General features: G+C 53.8%; 1 protein-coding gene and 1 pseudogene across 2 annotated transcripts in view; both read left to right on the forward strand.

Annotated features, from left to right (window-relative positions):
- The first annotated feature begins 333 nt into the window (after positions 1-333).
- The window catches only part of CYFIP1 (cytoplasmic FMR1 interacting protein 1), a 59,042-nt gene continuing 33,713 nt past the window's right edge, over positions 334-25,662 (forward strand). The window contains exons 1-9 of one of the 2 annotated variants that reach the window (XM_087829130.1): positions 334-423; positions 15,603-15,725; positions 15,800-15,889; positions 17,270-17,347; positions 17,938-18,039; positions 19,218-19,399; positions 21,505-21,601; positions 21,695-21,823; positions 23,150-23,254. In XM_087829130.1, coding sequence (XP_087685256.1) covers positions 15,609-15,725; positions 15,800-15,889; positions 17,270-17,347; positions 17,938-18,039; positions 19,218-19,399; positions 21,505-21,601; positions 21,695-21,823; positions 23,150-23,254 — 900 coding nt within the window. In that variant the 5' untranslated portion in view covers positions 334-423; positions 15,603-15,608. Of the gene's footprint in view, positions 424-10,746; positions 11,540-15,602; positions 15,726-15,799; positions 15,890-17,269; positions 17,348-17,937; positions 18,040-19,217; positions 19,400-21,504; positions 21,602-21,694; positions 21,824-23,149; positions 23,255-25,662 lie in introns of those variants that run through there. The other variant, XM_016200055.2, reaches the window with a different exon arrangement.
- Positions 23,746-24,408, forward strand: LOC148090663 (NADH dehydrogenase [ubiquinone] 1 beta subcomplex subunit 1 pseudogene; annotated as a pseudogene).

The following is a 25,662-nucleotide window of genomic DNA, read 5'->3' on the forward strand; positions in this document are numbered from 1 at the left end:
CTCCCCGCGTTAGGCTCTGCCCCCCGGGGGGTCGCCCGGTGCCCGCCGCCCGCCGCGCTCCGGCGGCGGAGCGCCCGTGTGCGCGCGCTCGGGGTCCCCCGAGTCCCTTCTGCGGCTCACCCCACGCACGGCCGTGGCCCCGCGGAGCCCGGGTCAGGGTGCGGAGCCCCGCGGTCCCGCGCGGAGCTGCGGCGGCCCGAGCCGGCGGGAGCCCCCGGGCAGCAGGACCCGGCGCGCGGCGGAGGGCGCGGCGGGGCCGGGGGGAGGAGCGCCGGGAGGAAGGGGCCGGCCCGGGAGAGCCCCCGCCCCGGGAGGAAGGGGCGGAGGCCGCTGCTTCCTGGCGCATTCCCGGCGCGCCCGACTGACTCACTCCCGCTGGAAACTCCCCGCCCCGGCGGGAGCCCCGAGCCGCCGCCGACCCCGGTAAGGACCCTGCGCCCCCGCGGCCCGCGCGCTCCGAGCCGTCCTCGGGGCCGGGGGCCCGCGGGCGGCCGGGACTCGGCCTCCGGCGGCGCGGCCTCCCCTCCGCACGGCCTCGGGGCCCGCCCGGCGCCCTGGGCCCGCGATCCCGCGGCGGCGCGCGGGGGAGCCCCCGCGGGGAGGGGCGCCGCGTGCCGCGGTCATTGTTGGAGACGGAGGCGCGGACCGCTGGCCGTCGGGGGCAGAGGGAGCGCCCGGCCCGGCGGAGCGGTGCGGCGGGTTCCGGGAGACCTGGGCTTTGTTGAGCGCGGGTGGGGCGCGGCGCCGCCCGCACAGCCCTGCGGGCCTCGGGCGTGAGCGCGCGGTGCGTGCGCCGCGGGTGCGGCGGGGAGCGAGCGGCCGGGAAACGCGCGTGGGGAGCGGCGTGCAGGCTGCGCGGCGCCCGGGCCCGGCCTCCTCTCCCGCGTTGTCCCGCGGCCGGGACGCGGGGGTCGGTTCCTCTGACCCGCAGGATCCGCGCGTCTGGGGCGCCCGGACTTAGCCGCGTTTCCTTTCCAGGGGGACCCGGTCCCAGGGCCCCGGACAGCGTCTCGCTGCGGCGCCGCGAGCCCGCGGTGCGTGTCGCCCGCTTCCTAACCCGAGTCCTTAGCGCGCCCGGGTCGGAGCCGCAGCGACCCCGGGATGGAGCTCGCGTCGCTCACGCGGGGCCAGCTGTCCGGCCGGTTCCCCCGCGCGGCGGGCGCGGCCGGGTGAGCGCCCCGCCGGCCCCGAGCCCGCGGGGACCCGGCTCTCCGGGCGCGGAGCGGACGTGCGGGCGCAGAGCCCGCAGAGCCGCGCCCGGTCCCCGCGGGCCCCCAGCCGCGCTGCCGGCGTCCGTGGAAGAGGGGGGTCGGCTCCACACCGCGCCCGGTCCCCGCGGATCCCCAGCCGCGCTGCCGGCGTCCGTGGGAAGAGGGGGGTCGGCTCCACACCGCGCCCGGGGCGTCAGCTCTGCGCCCGCGACGGACGGGGAGCTGCGGCGGGGACGCTTCCTGCGCTCGGCTCCTGTTTGTGCGCTGATAGGTCGCTCAAGGAAAACCTACCCCCAAGTTTTGTGGGGGGTTTTGTATGTGTTTACTTGAATTTGTTTTTAAACTTACATATAGTAAAAGTCACATTTTCGTTGTGCAGCTCAGTGAGTTTTGACACAAATGCATCGTCTTGTGACTGGCCCACCAGTCAGGACGCGGAACAGCCCCGTCGCCCCCAGAATGCCTCCTGATGCCCCTTTGCGGCGGGGCGCCCTGCCCCACTGGACTCCCTGTGCGGCGGGGCGGTTCCCCCCAGGGCTGCTGCCCCCCGGCCCCTGCGCGGACCCAGTGCGCGCGGACTCGCCGCAATCCCCCTCGGCCCTGGGGGTGCGACTCAAGCTCTGAGAAGTGTGCCTCCAGGGTTGAAAAAAGGCCTTGCAGATCTTTACCTGTTGGCATATACAGTGTATGTGCTCAGGCTGCCCTCATCCTTTGTTTTGTTTTTTAAAATCTTCACCCCAGGATGTTTTTTCGTTGCCTCCCAGAGTAGGAGAGAGAGAGAAAGAAACATCTACTGGTTGCCTCCCACGCTGGCGGGACCCAAGCCCGGGATCGAGTCTGCAACAGAGGTGCATGCCCTTGGCTGGGATGGCACCCAGGACCCTTCAGTCCACAGGCAGGCGCTCTAACCACGCAGCCAGACCGGTTAGGGCTCCCTGGTCCTTTTCAACGGCTGTATAGTGTTCCACAATTATTTAATCAGCCTCCCGTCAGTCGACATTGTTACTCTGCACGTCACCACCATAATCATTGCTGTGTCTAGATATCTTTGTGCGCACGCTCGGGTTCATCGTTCTGGAAGCGGATTTGGGTTTAAGTGACAGTTCACGTTTCTTCACTGCTCCTTTTGCCCCAGCATTGTTTTAAGCTGGGGTTGCTTTTCCCGTGGAGGTCCAGGTGGTGGAATGTTCGGCTTCGTGGGCCCTGTGGTTGCTGTCACAACTACCTATTGTCCTGTGAAAGCGGCAGACAGTATGTCCTAAGCGCCGTGCCCTGTTCTAATGAAACTTTATTTACAGAAACAGGCAGTGGGCTGCAGTTTGTTAACTCCTCCTGTTCGGAGCACTTTACATACCAATTATTCTCACAGCCCTCAGAGGCCGGTGCAATTATTGTTCCCAGGCTGGATGTGGAAATTGACAGAGGCGAAGTAGGTGTCCAAGTTTACATGGGTGATGAGTGGCAGAGCCAGACTTTGAAGCCACCATCTGACTCGCACTCCAAGTGAAACATTAGAAAGAAGCTGTTAGACTCAAAATTTTAGACCCTGGCACCTGATCCTCATATAGTCATTGAGTCACTCACCTGTGCTTTGAAGGCACCGTGCTTGCTCAGGTACCATTCCGGGAGCACCTGTCTGCTGGCTGCCAGGTGTTCCCTCTGTTCCCCTCACTGTGTGGCTGTCTGTGTCCTGGCTTTGTTGTTGTTGTTGTCAATCCTCACCTGAGGATATTCTTCCCATTGCTTTTTCAGAGAGAGTGGAAGAGGGACAGAGAGAGAGAAACATCCATGTGTCAGATCCCCGACTGGGGCAGGGGGTGGAGCCTGCAACCGAGGTACATGCCTTTGGCGGGAATCGAACCCCTGACCCTTCAGTCCGAGGGCCGATTCTCTAAGCACTGAGTTGGCTAGGGCCAACTCTTACCTCTTGAGTACCTTTTCATTACCAAAGGGGAAAAAACATAGATAAGTATAACTAGACAGGGAGGAACTTAAGAGTGGGAGCATCATCCTGTACACCAAAAGGCGGCAGGTTCGATTCCTGATCAGGGCACATACCCCGGTTCCAGGTTCAATCCCTTGGTGCACGTGCAGGAGGCAACTGATCCATGTATCTCTCTCTCTCCCCCCCCTTCTCCCCTTTCCTCTCTCTAAAAATCAATAAAAAAATTAAATAAATAGGTGGGAGGGTTGGCCAGACCATCTGCCAGGTCTCAGGGCCCCTTGGGTCTGCAGGCGAAGTTCCTAGCTGCTGCCTCCAACCACAGGGACAAGGGAGTGACTGCACCTTCTAGTGCAGCCCGAAACCTGAGATCAGGAATCTTACGTACAGGGCTGGCAAAAGTAGGTTTACAGTTGTGAGCACATGAAACAGTTTATTCTTCTATTATTTATTGCATTATTTTCCATACAAACAACCATAAGGCTCTGTTTGCCCCGCCCCCTGTATGTATGTATACATATACATGCATATATGTATATGTATGTGTGTGTTTATACATGTATACATATATATGAATATATGATAAATGTTCATTGTAGGCAATTCCACAATGTGCAGAGGCACAGAAAATAGTGTTAGTCGAACCTTCCACAGTGACCTTTGCTCATGAGAAGCAAGCCCCAAATGTAGCTTTTCATCTCACTCATAAACCCTGTACCACACACACACACATACATGGTGTTGTCTGCCTGCTTCTTTCTTCAAGCACAGAGAGAGAAACATTGATTTTTAGCTCCACTTATCTATGCGTCATTGGTTGCTTCTGGTATGTGCCCTGACCGGCGTCAAACCTGCAAACTTGGGGTATGGGGAGGACACTCTAACCATGGAGTACCCGGCCAGGGCCCAGTGTGCATGCATCTTCATGATACAACAGCAGTGAACATAGTAACTATAGCATGCTCCCTTTTATAAAGACTAGAGTTTTAAAGTGCCCTTTAAGAATATGTGTAGATGAGATACAGCTTGTAGGAAAGAAAGCAGGGGGTCGATGCCCTGCTGGGGTTCCCTGGTGGGCGACAGGCAGGACCCTAGCCTTTGCCGTGGCCGAAGGCCTGTCTGTCGTTATGAAGCATAGCCAGGTCCAGAGCAGGTCAGGGCATGAGCACTACTGTGCCTCTGAGGTCCAGTGAAACAGTTCCTAGCATCAGTTTCCTGAACTTCTTACGGATCTCAGCATTCCGTTTAAGGTCCATCTTCTGAGGTTACCTGTTGCCTCAGAGCTCCTTCCCAGCGGGGGTTCAGGGTCTGACGTGCGCGGGCCAGGCCAGCGGTTTGCAGGGCGCTGGAGTGAGCCCAGCTCGGCGCCTGCAGGCCTCTTCCTGCCCTTGGGGACTTGCAAGTGAAAGGGGAACGGGCTGGAAAGGCTCTTGTGGCAAAAATTTTAGACTGAAGTTTCTCAGGGAAAAGTAGGTGACACAGGCAAGTAGTCTGAGCCGGCGGAGACTGTGACACGGCGTGACTGTGTTCAGCGTCTGTGTGAATGCCGGGTCCTGGCGCAGGACCACAGCCCTACTGGAGCCCCCGGGCGTGGCCGGGGCGTGGCCGGGGCCCTGGATGTGTGGCCGGAAGCCCTGGGGCCTGGTGAGGGCCCTGGCGCCGACCTGGAGCGCGGGCTGGCACCAGGAGCCCTGGGGGCGTGGCCTGGAGCCCCCCCCCCCCCGCCCGCCTGGTGAGGGCCCTGGCGCGGGGTGGGGCCAGGCGCCTTGGGGGCGTGGCCGGGAGTCCTGGGGGCGTGGCCTGGAGTCCCCGGGCCTGGTGAGGGCCCTGGAGCGGGGTGGGGCCAGGCGCCTTGGGGGCGTGGCCGGGAGTCCTGGGGGCGTGGCCTGGAGTCCCCGGGCCTGGTGAGGGCCCTGGCGCGGGGTGGGGCCAGGCGCCTTGGGGGCGTGGCCTGGAACCCCCGGGCCTGGTGAGGGCCCTGGCGCGGGGTGGGGCCAGGTGTCTTGGGGGCGTGGCCTGGAGTCCCCGGGCCTGGTGAGGGCCCTGGCGCGGGGTGGGGCCAGGTGTCTTGGGGGCGTGGCCGGGAGCCCTGGGGCGTGGCCGGGAGCGGAGCGGGCCTGCAGCTCGAGGGGAGCAACGCAAGCTCAGCGCTCTGTGCACCCCACACCCTAGCGCCGCTGCAGGCCAGGCCCTGGCGGTGTCCGGGAGGGGCAAGGAGAGAAGAAAGGGCGCACGCAGCCACGGGGGTGTCGGCCGGTGGCGTCTGCCCCTGGTCGCCCTGTCTGTGGGAGAGCTGCGGAGACTGGCGCCGGGGACCTGTGCCCGCCGCGGCAGCGCCAGCCTGTCGCCGCAGAGCTCGGACACGGCAGAGAAGGCCGAGCGGCGGCGGCACCCGGCCTGTGCTTCACGGGCCGCGCGGCCACGGCCACGGCCGCATGGGGACAGCACTGCCAGGGGGCGGGGCCGGCGGCTCTCAGGCCTGCGTGGGACTCGGCCGCTGCCCCTGTGGGCGGGCAGCCCCCCAGTCTGGTGGGACCGCACGTGGGGTGTCCTAAAAAGAGCACTGGGCTGCACATCCTGGGGGCCTCCCTTCCCTGGACACAAGCACGTTTTCTGCTGAAGGATGAAGGACGCCGCAGCCCCAGGAAACGTCACAACTAGGGGCCCTCCTGTCCCTGGATCCCAACCACCAGCCGTCCCAACGAGGTCCAGGCAGGGGGTGGGAGAGCAGGGAGCCGGTGCCAGGCTGCGAGGAGGGCCCCTGACTCTGCTTCAGGGGTTGAGACCCGACTGGAATCCTGGACCCACCTTCGCTTTTTACTGATGATACGTTTGAGCATCAGAGCAGTTTTTTTCATCCAGATCTCAGGAGGTGGCCCAGTACCTCGAGTAGACGAAGGTGGGGCTGCTCGCCCTGGCCCTGGCAGGGCACCCCGGGGTTCAGGGAACAGGGTTTGAAAACCATAGCTGCAGGTAGAGGGAACCAGTGCAAATGGAAACGGGCGTGACATCGGTCAGAGTCCTGCTCTGCACAGAGTAAAGGTCAGTGGCAGGCTGGGTGCAGCTTTGTAGGGCTCCCAGTAGGAGTCAGCCGGTCAGGTCAATGGGGCAGTGGCAGGAAGCCCGGGGAGGAGGCATTTCAGGAGGCAGAGAAACCACTGTGTTGGGAGGACCCTGTCCCAGGGGGCAGCCTGACCCTGGCTGCAGGGCCGAAGACTGAGGGCCAGGGGACTGGAGAGCAGTGTCCCTCCCAGAGGGGCCCAGACACTCAAGATTCCCTGGCAAGCTCGACTTAGATGTTGTGATTTTCAAGCAAACGTAATTTTGTGTGTCTGTTCTTATGAGGTAATTGCAGAAGAGATCATTAAAACAACTGCATGTCTTCAGTAGTGAGGCTGGGCCAAAGGATGGTGTTTGGTTTTTAATCATGGACTTTTGGCCCAGTTCACAGCAGCCCCGGTCCCCCTGCCCTACTTAATCTTGGGGACAAGCTGCAGTTCCTGCTAGCTGGCGACACAGAAAAATGCACTGTGTTTAAGACTGCGAGGAAGGCACAGTTCAGTAAAGTAGGCGTTTCTTCATGAGAACATTTATTTTGCACGTGGACGGATTGCCCAAAAGTATTGGACATTTCTGCTTTTCAGAGTACTGTTATTTGCATAGAGAAGGGGAAGAAAACTGGCAGAGGTCTTGAGGCATTAGCAGAAACTGCCTGTCGTTCGCTGCTGTTTGATTAGGCGGTGGAGTTGGACAGGGAAGTACTTGCAAGTTATAAAATAAAAAATTGCAAGTGTGGAAATTCTGTGAAGACCTTCTTTCCAGCAAAATCGCCCTCTTGGGACAGGTCAGGCTGGCTGGTGGGGGGCATCAACACACACTGCCTTTCCCACTGAAACATGGTTTCACCACGTTTTGTAACCTTGGTGTGGAGCTGCCCTGGCAGTTTGTATTTTATATATATAAGGGAATGGCGATAAAAAAAGAAGTACATCTCTGTGGTAATAGACATTTAACCTCTAACCTGGTGGAACACGAGGCCCCTCCTGTGGCCCACATTTCACCCCGGGGGAGGTGGGTTGCAGATGGAAGGGCTGGTGCCAAGCTTCCTGGCCATGACACCAGTGGGTCCAGTGAGCCTTGGTTTTGCCCGAGCAGTCCGCTTTTTCTGCACGGAGCATGTATTGTTTGTGATCAGGAAGACACCAAGGCACAGGGACCCAGTGTGGGCAGTTAAAACCCATGACCTTCTGGTCTGCTGGTCGACACTCTAACTACTGAGCCAAACCGGCCAGGGAGGAAATATGTTCTTTTAATGATACCGTTGAGCATTGTCATTGTGGAGGCCACTGACAAAGTCTTTTCAGTTCTCAGGTACAGTCGAGGGTCTGCCCCAGGGGCCGTGTGGTGACCGGACAGACCGCGCCCCTGTCTGGGGGACGCAGGCTCCATGGGGGGCTGGCAGCAACCCTGCCTGAGCAGGGAAGGCAGCCAGGGGTCATGTGGCGGGTATCGGGTTGGGAGTGTCAACCGAAGTTTGTCACCACCAGTTCAAAGCCGACAGGAGTCCCCTGTTGTGCAGCATCTCGCCTGTGGGACAGCTCAGGCATGAAACAGGTCCTGAGGGGCTCAGGGGAGGCCTGTCAGGTGTCACCGGTCACCCTGGGCAAAGGCAGCTGAGAGTGGCTCCCGGAGGCAGAGGGGAAGCTGGCTTATATGAGAAGAGGGCCTGCCTCTGGTCCCTGATTGGTCCATTTCTATGCAAATGAGAACTCCCAATTTGCACAGGTCGCTTGGTCCAAATAACACTGTCCTGATTGGTCTGTAAAGATGCAAATAAGGATATAGTTGTGCAGCTCCAATTGGACCTGGCGAGCCTTTAGCCCGTTGGTTGAATTTCAGTCCTAGTAGCTCCCTTATAAGGGTGGCTCAGCCGGGAGACCACAGTGCAGGGGCCTGGCAGCTTAGTCTGTGGCTTTTCCCTGAAATGCAGCGAGCACCGGAGGCCTCCGTAAGCAGGGACTGCTAGACTCTGGTTATGAATTTGGCCCCAACTGACCACAAGGAGTCCTTCTGGGCAGGTGTATTCCTGTAGTTTGAGCACCCAGGGGTGCTCCCAAGTCTCTCGATTCTATGCATGTTCCACAAATACGTATTCGTTCAGTCTCTGCCTCAGCCCTGTTAAGAAAACTTTGAAGAGTCAGCTCTGAACCCAACACTACAAAGTATATTTTCTGATTTACCTACAAAAAGTATTGCTATTTCTTTGCTCCCCATTTTTTTATTGTGGTAAAACATACATAACAGAATATTGACCATTTTAACCATTTTTAGATGTACAGTTCAGTGGCATTGAGTGCGTTCACATTGTGGTGCGGCCATGTCTCCAGAACCTTTCCTGTCTCCCACGTGGAAACTGTACCTATTAAACACTAACTCCCATTCCCGCCTCCTCCCAGCCCTGGCAACCATTGTCCTGCTTTCTCTCTGTGAATGTAACTGCTCTCAGTGGGATCATACAGTACAGCTGATATTTGAACAAAGCAGGGTCAGGGCTGCCGACCCGCTTGCAGTTGAAAGTCGAGGCATAACTTAGATCGGCCTCCGCATAGAAGTGGACGTGCACAGTTCGAACCCGTGTTGCTCAGGGTCGACTGTGTTTGTTCTTATGCGTCTGGCTTATTTCACGGAGCATAAGGTCCTTAAGGTTCGAGGTTCATCTGTGTTGTAGCATGTGTCAGAATTTCCTTCCTTTTTAAGGCTGAGTAATATTTTATCGTGGTTATGTACCCCATAAATACTGCCTTTTTTGTTGTTGTTAATCCTCAGCTGAGGATATTTTTTCCATTGATTTTTAGAGAGAGTGTATGGGTGGGGGGGGGAGAGAAACACCAATGTGAGAGAGAGACATCGATCAGTTGTCTTCCGCTCAGCCCCGACTGAGGCCGGGGATCAAGCCTGCGACACTTCTGTGTATGGTTTGGGACAATGCTCTAACCAGTGAGCAACAATGGCCAGGGCCATAAATATTGCTATGTTTATGCAAAGACAAGTGTCTTTAACCACTGATTTGAAATCAGTTGAGCGTTGGACATTTTCCCTTAGCCTTTCTGCCACCCCCCGGCACTGCCTCTTCCTCCACTATGGGTGGTCTCTGCTCCTCCTGGGCAGAGATGAGAAGGGAAGGAGGGTCCTGTGGGCTCTGGGTGTGAGGCCAGGATCACTTGGGCTGTGTGGCTGTCCCACAGTGGTTGGCCTAACCTGTTTTTTCATTGACCAATGCGAGGGGACACGTAGGAACTTTATGGGCTCCCAGGCCACTCCTGACATAGCCTGGGCTTGGGCCATAGAAAGGGCTGAGAGTGGGACTCAGGGCTGGATCCCCAGGAGGCATGTCACCTGGCAGCCTGGGCCCTCGGAGGCCGCCTGCTTTGAGGTGTCCTAAATGGGCACCACTGGAGCTCCCCAGGCTGGCTCATCAGGGCAGTAGCCAAGGCCACTGGCCTTGTGCTCTCACTATCCTGGGCTTCCCCTCTGTTCAGTGTGTGGAACGGGAAGTCATGATGCTTGAAGGAAGTTGGTAACGAAAGAAAAAGGCTGTCTTCCTTTTTTCAAAAATACCAAGTATTTTGAAAAATATTTGCTCCATTTTAAGTTAGAAAGATGCCGAACAGATCTGTTGCCAGGAGGAGTGTTCTCTAAATGCCAGTTAGGTCCATGTGGCCCAGCTGCGCTCAGTTCTGGGCTCCTGCTGATCACCAGGTGTGAGGCCAGGGTCACTTGGGCTGTGTGGCTGTCCCGTGGTGGTTGGCCCAACCTGTTTTCACAGAATCGTTGCAGTTCCTCCTGCTCTTACAGATTTCCTTCTTCTTTCTGTCCCTGTCTGCTTGGTGTGGTTTGGGGCGCCCTTGCTCAGCGCATCCACATTTAGCATTGCTCTGTCTCCCTGGTGACTGACCTGCTGTCATTGTGCAATGTGCCTCCTGACCCCTGGTAACTTCTTTGCTCTGGAGTTGACTGCTCACATAGCCACTCCAGCTGCCTTTTAACTTGAATGGTTCACCTCTTACTTTCAACCAACTGTGTCACTGTATTTGAAGTGTGTTTCTTATAGCTGCATGTACAGCCACACGTCACACAACGTTTCTGTCAACTGTGGACCACGTATACGACGTGGTTCCATAAAGTTACAATGGAGCTGAAAGATTCCTGTCACCCAGTGACGTGGGAATGTGGCAGTGCAAGGCAATGCTGATGTGTCCGTGGGGACACGCTCAGCAACCCGTGAGCTGCCACGCAGTCCAGTGTTCAGTGGTTGTACCATCCAGGTGTGTGAGTGCTCTGATGTTCACACTGTAACAGAAGCACCTAAGGACTCTTCTCAGAGCCTGTCTTTTTTTTTTTTTTTTGTACTCTTCACCTGAGGATATTTTTTCCATTGCTTTTCAGAGAGTGGAAGGGGAAGAGACAGACAGACAGACAGACATAGATGTGAGAGAGACACATCGATTGGCTGGCGGAGTTGAAGCCTGTAACCGAGGTATGTGCCTTTGGCCGGAATCAAACCCAGGACCCTTCAGTCCTCAGGCCGGCACTCGAATCACTGAGCCACACCGGCCAGGGCTCAGAGCATATCTTTAAGCAGCACAGGACTGTAGTTGGGTCAGGTTTTTTTATCTTTTCTGACAATCTGTCTTTTAATCATGGTGTTTAGACTATTATATGTTTGCATTTATTTCTACAGATCATTTTATTATTTGATTCCTGTTAGATAACCCACCCCCTTTGGCTTGCAAACAATAGAATTTTATTTTTCACAGTTCCCAAGGCTTAGACGGCTGAGGTCAGACTGTGTCAAGGTGGCAGTGTGGTCGGGTTCTGTTGAGGCCTGTGATATTGTGATTTATAATAAATATATCTTTGGTCTTTGTCGTTTATGATAGAGAGCTCCTAAAACCTTTGGAATTTACTTAGTGATAAGAGCAATAAAGGTGTCTTAATATTGTTAACAAACCACACCTGAGTTGACTGAAGGGACTTTTGGAAAGCCCTCCCTAAGACTGGGGGCTGGTTGCCAGGAGACCTAATCCTGTGGTGGGAGGTTTTCAACTTTCAGTCCCACCTCCTGATCTTAGGGAGGGGGAGGGGCTGGAGGTTGACTCCCTTGCCAATGGCCAGTGATCTAATCAGTCATAGCTAAGTAAGGAAGCCTCCATGAAACCCAGATGGACAGGCTCATTTGGAGAGTTTCTGGGTTGATGGGCACATGGGTGTTTGGGAAGCCTGTGGCACTCATGCCCACTCATTATCCATCCCCCAGATGCTCTGTGCCTCTCTTCCATCTGGCTGTTCCTGTATAATAAACCGGTCATCTGTTATGAAATATTAAGTAAGCAAAATGTTTTTCTCAGTTCTATGAGCCTCTCTAGCAAACTAAGTGAACCCAAGGAGGGGGTTATGGGAACCTCTGATTTGTAGCCTGTCAGTCAAAAGTGCGGGTAACAACCTGTAACTTGCACCTGGTCCCCGAAATGGGGGCGGGGGAGAGTCTTGAGGGACTGAGCCTTAACCTGTGGGATCTGACACTATGTGCAGGTAGACAGTGTCAGAATTGAGTTAAACTGTAGGGCAGCCAGCTGGTGTGTGGGAATTGCTTGCTGGTGAGGGGGAGACTCCACACTGGAATTGGTGACAGACTAGAGGGCCCCCTTCTGGGTTGCAGACACCAGCTTCTCACTGTGTCCTCATGTGGCAGCAAGAGGATCCTTATTTTTTTATTGCTCTTTCCCTTTCCTGCCTTCTTTTCGGTTATTTGGACACTTTTAGTGTTCCATTTTAATTTAGTCTTTATGATTTTATAAGTTATTTTGCTTTGTATAGCTGGTTCTTTTTGTTTGTTTTTTGTTTTTTTTGTGTGTGGTTGCTCTAGGTATTATAAAGTATATGCTTAACTTTTTGGTCTACTTAGAACTGTCACTGGGAAGGGCCTGGCACCGAACAGCTCTGCCCCAGTATGGTCTGGAATGTGTGGGTTCTTATTTTTTTAATCCTCACCTGAGGGTATTTTTTCCATTGCTTTTCAGAGAGAGTGGGGTGGGGAGAGAGAGAAACATTGATGTGAGAGACACAAATCGGCCGGTTGCCTCCTGCATGTGACCCTTCGGGGCTGGGGATTGAGCCTGCAACTGAGGCACATGCCCCTGCCCAGAATTGAACCTGGGACCCTTCAGTCCATGGGCTGATGCTCTAACCACTGAGCCAAGCCAGCTAGAGCTGGAATGCGTGGGTTCTTAACTTTGTGCAGGAAAGATTTCATGACACAAGTCCAGGTGATTTTGAGAGTATGCTTATTAAAGCTGTGGACAGTGAAAGGAGGGAAGGTCTTTGGATAGAAGATGCAAGATCTTAACAACAGGAGGGAGCCTAGGTGGAGCTGCTTTTTGGCTCACTGAAAAGTTAGGCAAAAGGAGGGTACTTGGAGACAGGTTCAGGGGGTTAGCCCAGGATGAGATGCCCACTGCTCCCCTGGTTGCAACTCTTATAGAGACCCTTAGAACTTAGGAGAAAGAAAGCAAACATACACGCCAGAGGAAAGAAGGGGGAAAGGCATGGGCGTGCTCAAGGGAGAACCTGTACTGGGTCCTTTGTCTTAAGTGTTTTTATCTGTTTTCTAAAGGTGGGAATTTTAGGGGAGGTCTCCGGGGAAGATGTCAATAAGATATTCATCAGCTTCCCAGGTGATGAATATGCTGATTCATCAAAATGAGCATATAGCGGGGTCAGGGTCATTCTCTGGTCAGTTTTACTTTCAAAGAATGTCACCGAAGAGGGACTAGGACTGAGGTGGGTCTACTCCTGGCATGGGAATGTGTAAACCATTTGCTCCCGAGTGTCCTTGGTTAGAGAAGATGAGACTTTGCAGTTTATTAGCTGGCTGTAGATTGCTCGGCCTTGTTTAACTGTCTGTCTCAGTTTCCCCATTCCAGTTGCCAAGGAATTTTCCTAGCTTCTTACTGTCCTGCCTCAGAATCAATATTTCACTACTTCAGGTGGAATGCACAAACCTTACCACCTTATAGGTCTTTGCCTTCCCCTTTTATGTGATAGTTGCCTTATATATTACATTTACATACACTGATGACCCCATCAGACAGTGCTCTAATTTTTGCTTTCGGCACCAAACATTCTTTAAACAGCTCTAGAGGAAATGGTCTATTCTGTTTATTCACTTGTACCCTTTCTATTGATTTTCCTTGGTCCTTCAAGTCCTAAGTTTCCTTCTGGTATCATTTCCCTTCTCTCTGAGGAACTTTTGTTAATGTCTGTGTTTCTTCTTCATTCCCAAAGGACATCTTTCCTTGACATAGGATTCTGGGTTGACAGTTGTTTCTTTCACACTTAAGAAGTGTCATTCCACTTCCTAAGATGTCCTGTTCCCAAGGAGAAATCTACAGACATTCAAATTCTTGTGGGTGGTGAGTCATTTTTCTCTGTCTGTTTTATGTACATGTATATGTTCTTTAGTTTTCAGCAGTTTGGCTGTGATGTGTCTGAGTGTGGATTTCTTTAGCTTTATCATATTTGGGGTCTGTTGAGCTTCTTGAATCTATAGATGAACATCTGTCGCATTTGGTAAGTTTTTGGTCATGGCTTTCAGCTCTTTTTCAGTGCTGCCCACTTTCTGCTCTTCTCTCACTCTGATGACGCAAATGTTAGACCCTTCTTCTTGTCCCAAAGATCCCTAGTCTCTTCTTCTTTCAATCCTGTGTCTCTCTGTTGTTCAGATCAGATCATGTCTATTGTTTTATCTTCAGGTTCACGGAATCTTTCCTCTGCTCTTGAGCAAATGTAGGCAGTTTTTCAAATTTTTGAAATTTTGCCCTGGCTGCTGTTTCTCTGTGGTTATAGAGCGTCGACCTGCTCACCGAAAGGCTGTGGGTCCAATTCCTGGTCAAAGGGCACGGACCTGGGTTACAGGTTTGATTCCTGGACCAGGTCAGGTGTGTGCAGGAGGCAACCGATTGAAGTGTCTCTCTCACATCAATGATTCTCTCTCTCTCACTCTCCCCCCTCTCTTCCCCTCTCCCTCTGTGCCCCCCTTCCACTCTCTCTAAAAAAATCAATGGAGCCCTGGCTGGTTTGCTCAGTGGTTAGAGCGTCGGCCCATGGACTGAAGGGTCCTAGGTTTGATTATGGCCTAAGGCACGTACCTCAGTCACAGGCTCCATCCCTGGTCCTGTTGGGGCCGGTGCGGGAGGCAACCAATCGATGTATCTCTCTCACATCAGTGTTTCTTTCTTTCTCTCCCCCCCCCCTTTCACTCTCTCTGAAAATCAATGGAAAAGATATCCTTGGGTTAGGGTTAACAACAACAAAAACCCCACTAAAATTTCTAAAATTTCCATTTGGGTTTTTATATGATACATTTTTTTGGCTCACCTTCAGTATTTTCTTTCAGTTTGGGAGTTTTATCATTGAGCATTTTTATGATTTAAAGCCTGGCATGTAACTGTAACATCTGAGTTATTTCAGTGCCGTCTCATGTCCTTTTGCTGTAGGAGTTATGACGCTCCTGGTTGTTTGTGTGCTGACTGGGCATTTTGGCTATTATGATACGAGACTGGGTCTTGTTTAAATCCTAGGAGAATGCTGATTTTTAATTTTAGCGGGCAAACAACTGAGTTCGACTTAGGCTATGGTCCTGACCTGCCTTCTGTGGGTTGTGATGGTGTCAGTTCTGTTCTTGGAGCCTCCGAGGTGCCATTGGACCTGTGCTGTGCCTGCTGCCCACAGCCATCTGGGACCTGACTGTGGTCTCCGGGATTGGGGTGTGGGAGGATCAGGTCCACCCATGTTCAGCTTGTGGGTGGGCCTCCCGTGTGTACTTGGTCTTCTGAGCCCCTTTCTCTCCTCACTGCCCCAGGCTTTCTGGTGCCCTGAGGTTCCCTTTTTGCTTCACCCAGCACCCCGGGGGCTTTGGGAACCCTTCCCACCATGAACCTCCACACCTGTGTCTCGCCTGGGGCCCAGTGCTGGGAGGAGGGGTGGGTGCCTCTTCCATTTAGTGTTCCCGTCCAGCCCGCCTGTTGCTCTTTCCTTCTCAGAACACATGTAGTGGCCCCTTGTCCCATCGGGGTTGGGGCTGCCCCATATGTCCTGTCTGGAGCAGAACTACTCTCTGTGTCCTGTTGGGGGTTGGAGCAGCATTCAGCAGGAGGCAGGATGCAGTGTGCGGAGTCCTGTCCCCTGGAACTGGCACACGTGCTGAGATGACTTCCGGCTCCATGTCTGTGCTGCTCCACGCGGCCTCAGACTTGTGGTCTGCTAACAGCCCCTCCCGGTGTCACCGGAGCCCTCACCCTCACCTCAGTAGTCTGACCCTGCAGGCCGACCCTGTTCTGGGCGTCCCTAGCGTTTCCCCACAGCACAGGTGGCTTCGTATTGTGTTCTAGGCCAGGATGGCGGCCCAGGTGACCCTGGAGGACGCGCTGTCCAACGTGGACCTCCTGGAGGAGCTGCCTCTGCCCGACCAGCAGCCCTGCATCGAGCCCCCGCCGTCCTCGCTGCTCTACCAGGTGGGTGCCGGGTGACCATGGGCAGGCTGCCTGGGACGCTGAGCTCCACGTGATGGTTTTTCTCTTCTTTTTAGCCGAATTTCAACACTAACTTTGAAGACAGAAATGCATTTGTCACCGGCATTGCAAGATACATTGAACAAGCGACCGTCCACTCCAGCATGGTAATCACGACGGCTTTGCTCTCAGTGGGGGTGGGGGCACATCTAGTGGCAGCTGTACCCTTTTTTGGTACTATCCTGATGGGATGCCTATTGAGGAGAAAGAAGACTGAATGAAATGCTTCGTTTATTTGTTGTTGTCTTAAAAGCCTTTGTTTTTCTTATTATAAAACAAAACATGGTCTTTCTGAAAATTTAGCATCTATGGCCCAGAGAAAGCCTTTGTCGGCATTTCAAGGAAGCCCCTTTTCTCTCTCAGGCACGTACGCATGCACCCCTTCTGGCATTGACTGTAAATGAAGTGCAGTGTTAAACTTGCGTATTTTTATGATTTTACAAACATTTTGTGAATGTCAACAATTGAACTTTTTTTTAATCCTCCCCCGAAAACATATTTATTGATTTTTAGAGAGGGGGGGAGAGGGAGAGAGAGAAGAAAACAATACATGTATGTGAGAGAGAAACATTGATGAGCCGCCTCCCGTACACGCCCCAACTGGGGATCGAACCCACAACCGGGTATGTGCCCTGACTGGGAATCGAACCCCCGACCTTTTGGTGCCCAACCAACCGAGTCACACTGACCAGGGCTGATTTAACTATTTTTGCATGTTTACTTAGTTTCCCTCTGTCTTACAATAAAAAATGCTGTATGCTGTAATGAACACCTTTCTAAATACATAGTTGTTGCCTTTGGCTAGATTTGTAGAAGTGGAGTTACTGGGTCAAAGGCTGTGAACATTTTAAAGTCAATTTAAATGTCAGTCGTAGTTGACATTTACAAGAACATCTATGCAATTCTTTTACCATTTTTACTGGAGGAAACAATGGGGAAGGAGTAGACACTAGGGCAGTTTTAAAATGATGGTGATCCTCTCTTCACGGATGCACCCCCTGGATGCCAGGTGCTGTGGAAACACTGCTTAGCTTTTCCTCCGTAGCCTGGTGGAGCCATGGGATGTCATGTGATGTCTGTCTGTGGGCATCCCAGCTGCAGTTCCCCTGCGCCACCCCTAATTTCAGGTCTGCATTGCCCTCGGTTGTTGGGGCTGAGTGGGGCTAAGGCGTCGCAGCTGTGCCAGATGTGCTGGGCCGTGTTGGCCTGGCGCAGAGGTGCCTGAATGTCGCTGACACCCCTCTCCAGCCTGCAGTACCCAGGGCGTGTTTCGGGGGGTCGTCAGGGCCTCGCCGCTGCATCACTGCGTCCCCTCACCACCATGTCACCAGCCTCTTAACAGCTCTTACTTAGCAGGCACATCCTGGTGCTTGTCCCTAAAAGGCAGAGTCTGCATAGTTTGTGCCAGTAGATTTTAGCAGTTTGGCATCTCCTGTGTTAGGATTGTTCCCCCGCTTGCCTTAGATTTGCCCTGTGTAACCCTGCAGAATGAGATGCTGGAGGAGGGCCAAACGTACGCGGTCATGCTGTACACCTGGAGGAGCTGCTCTCGCGCCATCCCGCAGGTACCCTGTCACCCGGCTCCGCCCAGCCAGACCGAGTCCCGGCCCAGCAAGGCCACGCCCACAGCCCCGCCCAGCAAGGCCACGCCCCAGCCCAGCCCAACAAGGCCACGCCCACAGCACGCCCAGCCTAGAAAGGCCACGCCCAGCCCAACAAGGCCACGCCCACAGCCCTGCCCAGCCCAACAAAGGCCACGCCCCACAGCTCCGCCAAAGCCCAGCGAGGCCACGCCCCCACCACAGCTCCGCCCAATGCGCCAAGGCCACGCCCCCACCACGACTCCGCCCAGCCCAGCAGGGCCATGCCCCCCACTGCTCCACCCATCCATCAAGGCCACGCCCCCACCACGGCTCCACCCAGCAAAGGCCACGCCCCGCCACAGCTCCGCCCCAGACCACGCCCCCACCTCAGCTCCCCCCAGCAAGGCCCTGCTCAGCTCCGCTGACCACCCCTTCCAGGCCACGCCCCCACTTCACCAGCCCCGCCCCCTGAATTCCACCCCTCCGCAGTCAGGGACCCCGGCTCTAGCAGGCCCCCCGCCCCCCGCTTCTGGCTGGGTTGAACCCTCTTTACCCTACTTGTCTATTCCCAGGTGAAATGTAACGAGCAGCCTAATAGGGTGGAAATTTATGAGAAGACCGTGGAGGTCCTGGAGCCCGAGGTCACAAAACTGATGAATTTTATGTACTTCCAGGTAAGGCAGCGAGGTCATCGTAGGGTTCACACAGAGGAGTGGGATGGTGCCCTGGCACTGCCACCATGAGCTCAGCAAACCAAGTGCCTGTAAATTAAAGCGGCCTCGGCAGCTTCTGAGACGAAAGGGAACTAAGCCTGTGGCAGCTGGAAGCTTCGCCTGCCCTTTTGGAATAAACACTGCCTTTGTGTTTCTCCTCTCTCCTTGAGAGCCAGTGTTTCCTTCGTGAAGACTGCTTTCTCAGCTCCACGTACGCCTCTCTCGGCCAGGTTATGCTTTCGAATCTCAGTTTTTCAGGTGTTTTCTTTCTCAAACTCACTCAGGTGGCCTCACCTGGCCCCTTCTGGCCCTTGGTTAGGCAGAGTGGCTGCATGGACAGAGGACTTGCTGACTTTTATTTTTTTATTTTTTACTAATCCTCACCTGAGGATATTTTTTCCATTTATTTTTATTTTTAAATACTATTTATTTTTATTTTTAAAAAATATATCTTTATTGATTTCAGAGAGAGGAAGGGAGAGGGAGAGAGAGATAGAAACATCAATGATGAGAGAGTCATTCATTGGCTGCCTCCTTCACGCCCAGAACGGGGGATCGCGCCTGCAACCTGGGTATGTGCCCTGACTGGGAATCGAACCTCGATCTCCTGGATCTTAGATCAATGCTCAACCGCTGAGCCATGCCCGGCCGGGCTCCATTTATTTTTAGAGAGAGGGGAGAGGGAAGGGGGGAGTAGGGAAACATGGATGTAAGAGAGACACATCGGGGATCAAACCTGCAACCCAAGTACGTGCCCTTGAGCAGGAATCGAATTTGCGACCCTTTGGTGCGCAGGCCAATGCTCTAACCACTGAGAAACACCTTTCAGGTTAGGACACCCCCCTTCCCCTCTGAAAGCTCAAACTTCTGTTTTATAGATGTCCTCTGAGAGCATTTTGTCCAGTAACTTTAGTGGAATAATCAGTAAAATTCTGTTAATGTAGGGACATGGTTGGTAAAATGCAAAATTAATAATGATTGTCACAGAGTAAAGGCACGTGGAGTCTCTTTCCTGCGCTTTAAATATCCACGCACTTGGGTGGGTGTTTTGTGAGTGGGTATGGATACTATGGTCCAAGGCGGGCGTGGAACTGGCCCTTTGCTGACAGCGGCTTTCCTGCCCCCCTTCCTCTGCTCAGCGGAACGCCATCGAGCGTTTCTGTGGGGAGGTGAGGCGCCTGTGCCATGCGGAGAGGAGGAAGGACTTTGTGTCTGAGGCCTACCTGATCACGCTGGGCAAGTTCATCAACATGTTCGCCGTGCTGGACGAGCTGAAGAACATGAAGTGCAGCGTGAAGAACGACCACTCGGCCTACAAGAGGTGAGCCTCCCCGCCGCCTGCGCCCCAGCAGAGAGCGCCGGGGGTACTTGGCGAACCGTGCGTCCTGCACACAGTGGGTGTGCATCCCACTGTGTGCCGAAGTCATTGCAGCTGGTTGGTAGTGGTTACTCGCCAGGCTCAGGGTTGTTTGATAACGTGCTCCTGGGGCAACGGGCAGGTGACATGTGCTGCGATGCATTCTCAGTGTGTGTCACCCTCAAATGAGGGTGAGGTGGAAGCTGAGCTAGATCCCTGGATTTTCAGTCTTACTCCTATGAAATAAGTACAGGCATTCTCTTTTAGCAAAACTCTTTATTTTTCTCTAAGCAAATAGCACTTTTATTTCAAAGCCTAGGTTGTAAAAGTTGGGGCTGCTCTGTGGAAGGCTGTGGGGCTCCCTCCGGGGTTTTCACCACCCCTCCAGCAGCCCCTCCTCCTTTCTAGCAGCCCTTTCCTGTGACCTCTGTTTGGGGCTCCCTGTTGGTTCACTTGCACAAGCAGTAACCTCCCTCCTCCCCAGCCCTCACACACCCACACTCACACTTTCTATTTGCATCCAGCTGGTAGCTACCAGTACAATCTCTTCTGAGTGTAAATGCCAAGATCACCCATATGGTTATCCAAGGCCTGAGGAAAACAGAAAACAGTATCTGATCCCTTAGTCTCAGCAACCACTCAAATCAATAAAGTGAACAGTTTAAAAAGGGATGTTACCATATCAGTTAATAGGAGGTTTAACTATATATAGCTTTTAAAAACCTACAGAAATAATAGTAGGTTAAATAAGATTTCAGGTTCTCTCTGACCTGAAAAGCCCTGAGGTAGGTGGTCTGCAGCTGACGCTGGGGTTCCACAGTGTTCAGCACCCAGGGCTCCTGCTGCCCTGCTGCTCTGCTGCCTTCAGGTGTTGCCTCATGGTCCAAAACGGTTGCCTGAGCTCCAGCCATCATTTCTGCATTCCAGTCACCAGGGATGAAGGAGACTAGAAAGGCTCAAGCCATCCCTCATAAGTAAACTTTCAAGTGCCTTGCAAAAGTTTCCTTTATATCTCGTGGGTCAGCTGTTGATCATGTGGAGATGAGGCATGTTGCTGCTGCATGGAAATTAGAGTTTATTTCCAAAGAGACAGAGGAGGAGATGACTGCTGGGGGTAGGTTATCAGTCTTTGACCTGGGAGTTTTTCTTTTGTGAGACCCCCAAGGTTCTAGGTTGCACAAACATGACCTTACGTAGGCAGTTTGTCAAGACCTCAGAGACTCAACACGGTCCTCACAGTGTCGTTGGACCTCAGTGCACAAGTTGTTCTGTGTGTGCCATTTCCTGTCTTCTCCCATCAGCCCTGTGGGTGGGTCGTTTGTCACAGATCGTAGGGAGGTTGGGGAGAGATCCGGAGATGGGTCCAAAATGGAGCTGCATGTTGGTAGCAGAACCTTGGTTCTGTCTCAGATCTTTGGCACCAGAGCCGTGCATGGTCCCTGACTGGTGGGAGGTGTGGTGGCCCGGTACCGGCCGTCTTCATCACCTGCTCCGGGAGTAACCAGGAGGTGGCCTCTCTCAGGCTTGGGGACCGGTAGCCCTGGGAGAGGCCAGTGTTTCGGGCCCATCAGGAAGGCCTGCAGGCGTCACTGCCACCTCTGAGGAAGTCCGTCAGCCCTGGACCATGGGGCTGTGAGCTGACCCGGTTGGGGCCCAGGAGGAGAAGCTTGAGGAGGCTGAAGCCATAACCAACTGCTAAGACCCACATGTGTTCAGATAACTGTAGCCACAGAAGAGCAATCTTGATTTTCCTAGCCTTTTTTTTTTTTGGTTAATCTTCACCTCAGGATATTTTTTCCATTGATTTTTAGAGAGAGTCGGGGGGAGAGAGACATTGATAGGAGAGACACACATCAATTGGTTGCTTCCCGCACACAGCCCGACTGGTGCTGAGGATCGAGCCCACGACCCAGGTACATGCCCTGGGCCAGGAATCGACCCCATGACCCTTCAGTGTGTGGGCCGAGTCTCTAACCACTGAGCAACACTGGCCAGGGCTTTTTAAAATGAAGCATTGGTTGGTTAGCTGTTTTTTTTGTTTGTTTGTGTGTTTTTTCTTGCTTTCAAAGGGCTGCTCAGTTTTTACGGAAAATGGCAGACCCGCAGTCCATCCAGGAGTCGCAGAACCTGTCCATGTTCCTGGCCAACCACAACAAGATCACACAGGTAAGGCGCCTGCCCTCTGGCCGAGGGGTGCGTGGCCGTGGGGCGGGCCCAGAGGACCTGGAGCAGCCTGTGGCACGAGTCTCCCCCTCTCAGTCTCTGCAGCAGCAGCTTGAAGTGATCTCCGGCTATGAGGAGCTCCTCGCGGACATCGTGAACCTGTGCGTGGATTACTACGAGAACAGGATGTACTTGACGCCCAGCGAGAAGCACATGCTGCTCAAGGTACGTGGGTGGGCGACTGCGGGCGGCCCAGCGGGGGCCCCGGGAGAGGGGCAGCCTGGCTCCGCTAATAGGCTGCGCTTTGTCTGCTGTCTTTTGCCAGCCTCTTACACCTGTGGGTGTGTGCATGTGTGCGTGTGGGCACGTGCATGTGTGTGCGTGTGTGCGTGTGCGTGTGTGTTCTGCCGCCTGCACTACAGGCTCTCCATGTGTCCTGTGGGCGTGTCTGGGGCTGGACCCACTGTCAGGTGGCCACACCCCTAGCCCCAGGGCAGGTGTTCGTGGGCGACGAGCTCTGGGGCAAGGACCTTGCTCAGCATGGAGCCTCTCGCAGCGGGGCTCATTCCAGATTGTACTCATTAAGGATGGCGTTCCTAGGAATTAATTACAGATGGTCCGGCAGGATTTTTTCCGCTTGGTGCTAAAGTGATCCCTGTTCAGTAGAAACCATACCTTTGATTTTTGAATTTTGATTTTTCCCCTGGGCTGGTGATAAGTGGTACGATGCTCTTGTAATTCCGGAGAGTGGCAGCGAGGTGGTGACTTTGCCCACGTGTGGGCTCATGTAAGCGTCCAGAACACGGTTAAGGTCGGCCAGGCTACGCTGTGACGTCCGGTCGGTTACTTGTATTAAATGCCTTTTTTCCTCACCTGAGGATATTTTTTCCATTGATTTTTAGAGAGAGGGGAAGGGAGGGAGGCCGGGGGGAGAGAAACATCAATGTGAGACACAGCCATTGGGTGCCTCCCTCACCCAGGTACGTGCCCTTGACCGGGAATCCAACCCCAGACCCTTCAGTGCCAAGGCCAGCGCTCTAACCACTGACCACACCGGGCAGGACAAATACAGTTTTGACTTTCAATTTATGATGCGTTTATCGCGACAACCGCATTGTAAGGGGAGGAGCCTCTGTGGACTGTGTCACTGCGATTAAAGTCGAGTCGTTGGTCAGGAAACGTGGCCATTCACCGTATTCTCAGATTTATTCTGTTTCACGTTGGGAAGGTTGTCAGGGACGTCCTCGTCGGGAGGAGACGGTGGTCCTGCGTCCCTGCGCCTGATCGCCCTGAGCAGAGGCAGGCCCCGGGACCTGTGCGGTGTCCCAGCAGCCAAAGCCCTCCCTGCGAGAGCCGCGCCCTGTCCCCGCTGGGGAGCACGGTGGCGGGTCGGTGGCGGCCGCTGTCCTGCGCTGCGCTCTGTGACGGGGTTTGCTAAGGGGCAAGGCGGTCACCGTGCCCGGCGAGGATGTCGGAACCCCTAGAGAAATGACACACACAGTAATGAACCCCGTGGGTCTGAGTTTTCTGTGCCATTTGGTGCCTTTTCAGGTCATGGGATTTGGTCTGTACCTGATGGATGGGAGTGTCAGCAACATCTATAAACTAGACGCCAAGAAGAGAATTAACTTGTCCAAAATCGACAAGTTCTTCAAGGTGAGTGACATTTCTGTTGACGTGTGTCCAGTTTGAATTCGGGGTGGTCAGCCTGTGACCGTGGCCCATCCTGGGCCATGCGCCCGCTCCCTCCTCCCCCTCCACTGGGGGGCTGTCTGCCACTCACGCACGGTTAGGTGTGTCCCCGGGGGAGCCGGCAGCCGGAGTCCCTCGGTGTCACTGTGGTGTCGCAGGCCTTTTGCAGGTCACACCACAGCTTATTTGTCCGTCCTGTTGTGATGGGCGTGAGGCTGTTTCGGGTTCTGGCTCTGATTTAGGGCCTGTCTGCACATTTCTGTTGGAGGTGTACCCAGGGATGGGATTGGGGGTCACGGGCAGAAACGTTTTCGGTGTTAGTAGACACAGGCTAGCGATTGCCCGTGGGGCTGTGCTGCTTTGCGTCCCCGCCAGCAGAGAGTGGGCGTTCCCCTCGTTTCACGCCCTCGCCAGCACTTCACACTGTCACTTTTGGGGTGGGGCGGGGGTGGGGATTGGCATCCTGAAGGGCGGGTGTGTCGTGATTTTTTCGACCAGCGTTTCCTGTGGTTGAGTGGATGTTTCCCTGGTGACTTCATGCTCTAGCTCTGTGTGTTCTTCATGAAGTGTCCCTTGACATTTCCTGTTCTTTCCCCCTGCTGATTTGTGCCTCCTCATGTGTCCTGGATACGTGGCCTTAGTTGGATACACGTGCCCTAAAATGCAGGCATCCCCTACGTGGCTCTCCTTTCACTTTCTTGAAGGTGTCATTTGACAAATAGAGGTTGTTAATTTTATTGTAGTTCAGTATGTCCATCTTTTTGGTGGTGGTGAATCATCACCCAAGAATATATTTTTTCAAGGCTGGACCCGCCTCTGCCCTTGGTCGCGGGGTCGTGGCCGGCACTGGGACCGCAGCATTCAGGATGAATTTAATTCAGCTTGTGCGTGGCCACTGGGTACATGTACTTGTCCCTGTGGGATTTGTCATTGGATGTGACCTGGACAGAAGGAAGGATGGAAAGCTAACTGGCTTCCGGAACAAGAGTTTGGTATTTAAAAGGGAATTGAGACCTAGTGAAGAAGTCACCTGGAAGTAAAGGCTGTGGCTGAATTACAGAATGTTCACATTTTTTAAATTATGAGAAAAATAAAAACACTTCATTTGAACAAAAAAATATTTTTTTTTTTCCATTGACTTATTAGGGAGAGTGGAAGGGAGGGGGAGAGGGAGAGAGAAACATCGATGTGAGAGAGACACATCAATTGGTTGCCTCCTCAACATGCCCCAAGCGGGGCCACCAGGGATCAAACCGATTTTAGAGAGGGAGAGGGGGAAAGAGACACATCGATGTGACAGAGAAGCATTGATCGAGCTGCCTCCTGCACGCCCCCTACTGGGAATCGAGCCTGCAACCCAGGCACGCGCTGTGCCCGGGAATCGAACCGTGACCTTTTGGTGCCCAGGATAACTCCCAACCCACTGAGCCAGCACCAGGACCTAGGGGTTGATGTTCTTGGATTTCTGTCTCCATTATGGTTGGCTAGTTGCCCTGTGCTTTCATTGCAGAGACCATCTTTTTCCGCACTGTTCGCGTGTTACGTGGGTCATAAACCAGGTGTCTGTCTGTCTGTGGCTCTGTCTTAGGTTCTCTGTCCTGCCCCACTGGTCTCCGTCCTGCTCAAGGCCCACTGTCCTAGTGGCTGTGGCCTCCCAGTAGAGTAGGGCTGCTCACCAGGAAGCCTGCAGTGTGCTCTTCAAGACTGTCGTGCGTATCGCCCTTGGCCTTTCAAATGCATCTTAGAACTGGCTTGCGATTTTCTCACGTGCACACTGCTCGTAAAGCGCTTTCCTCCTGGAATATTGTTTGGGCTCCATTGCATGCGTAGATCAATTTAGGGTGAATGGACTTTTTAAAAACCAAGTCTTCCAATACGTGAACCTGATATACAGGGTGTCCCCCAAAAATGTACACACTTTGAATGATTATGAAGTCAGTGTTTATTAGCGCACAGCTCATTTTCAAAATTTAAAAGAATCTACAGAAATGAATAATTTTTTTGTTAACGCCTATTTTCAAACGGATGACCGCTCTGGTCCAGGCCCTGCTGATAACGCGAAGCAATGGAATTGCAAACATCAGGAATCATTTCATGCAGTATTTGTGTGCCCTAGATTCATCGACTGTTGCTGCATCCCCATAAGAAAGCCTAGGGGCACTTTAGGGTAAATTTTCTCTGGTCAAAGGTTAGTCTGGCTTCACCCATTATTTCAAATCAGTTAAACCTGAAAAGGAGTGAAAATTAAGTGAGTTATCAGCTGTTAAAATGTGTACTCCTTTTGGGGGGACACCCAATATTTATTTCTCCATTCACTTAAAACTTTAAACTGTTCTCCAGAATTTTGGGTGGTATTTATTTTGTTCAATGTA

This window comes from Miniopterus natalensis, chromosome 22, assembly GCF_054644295.1.
Source record: "Miniopterus natalensis isolate mMinNat1 chromosome 22, mMinNat1.hap1, whole genome shotgun sequence".
NCBI classification, from domain to species: Eukaryota; Metazoa; Chordata; class Mammalia; order Chiroptera; family Miniopteridae; genus Miniopterus; species Miniopterus natalensis.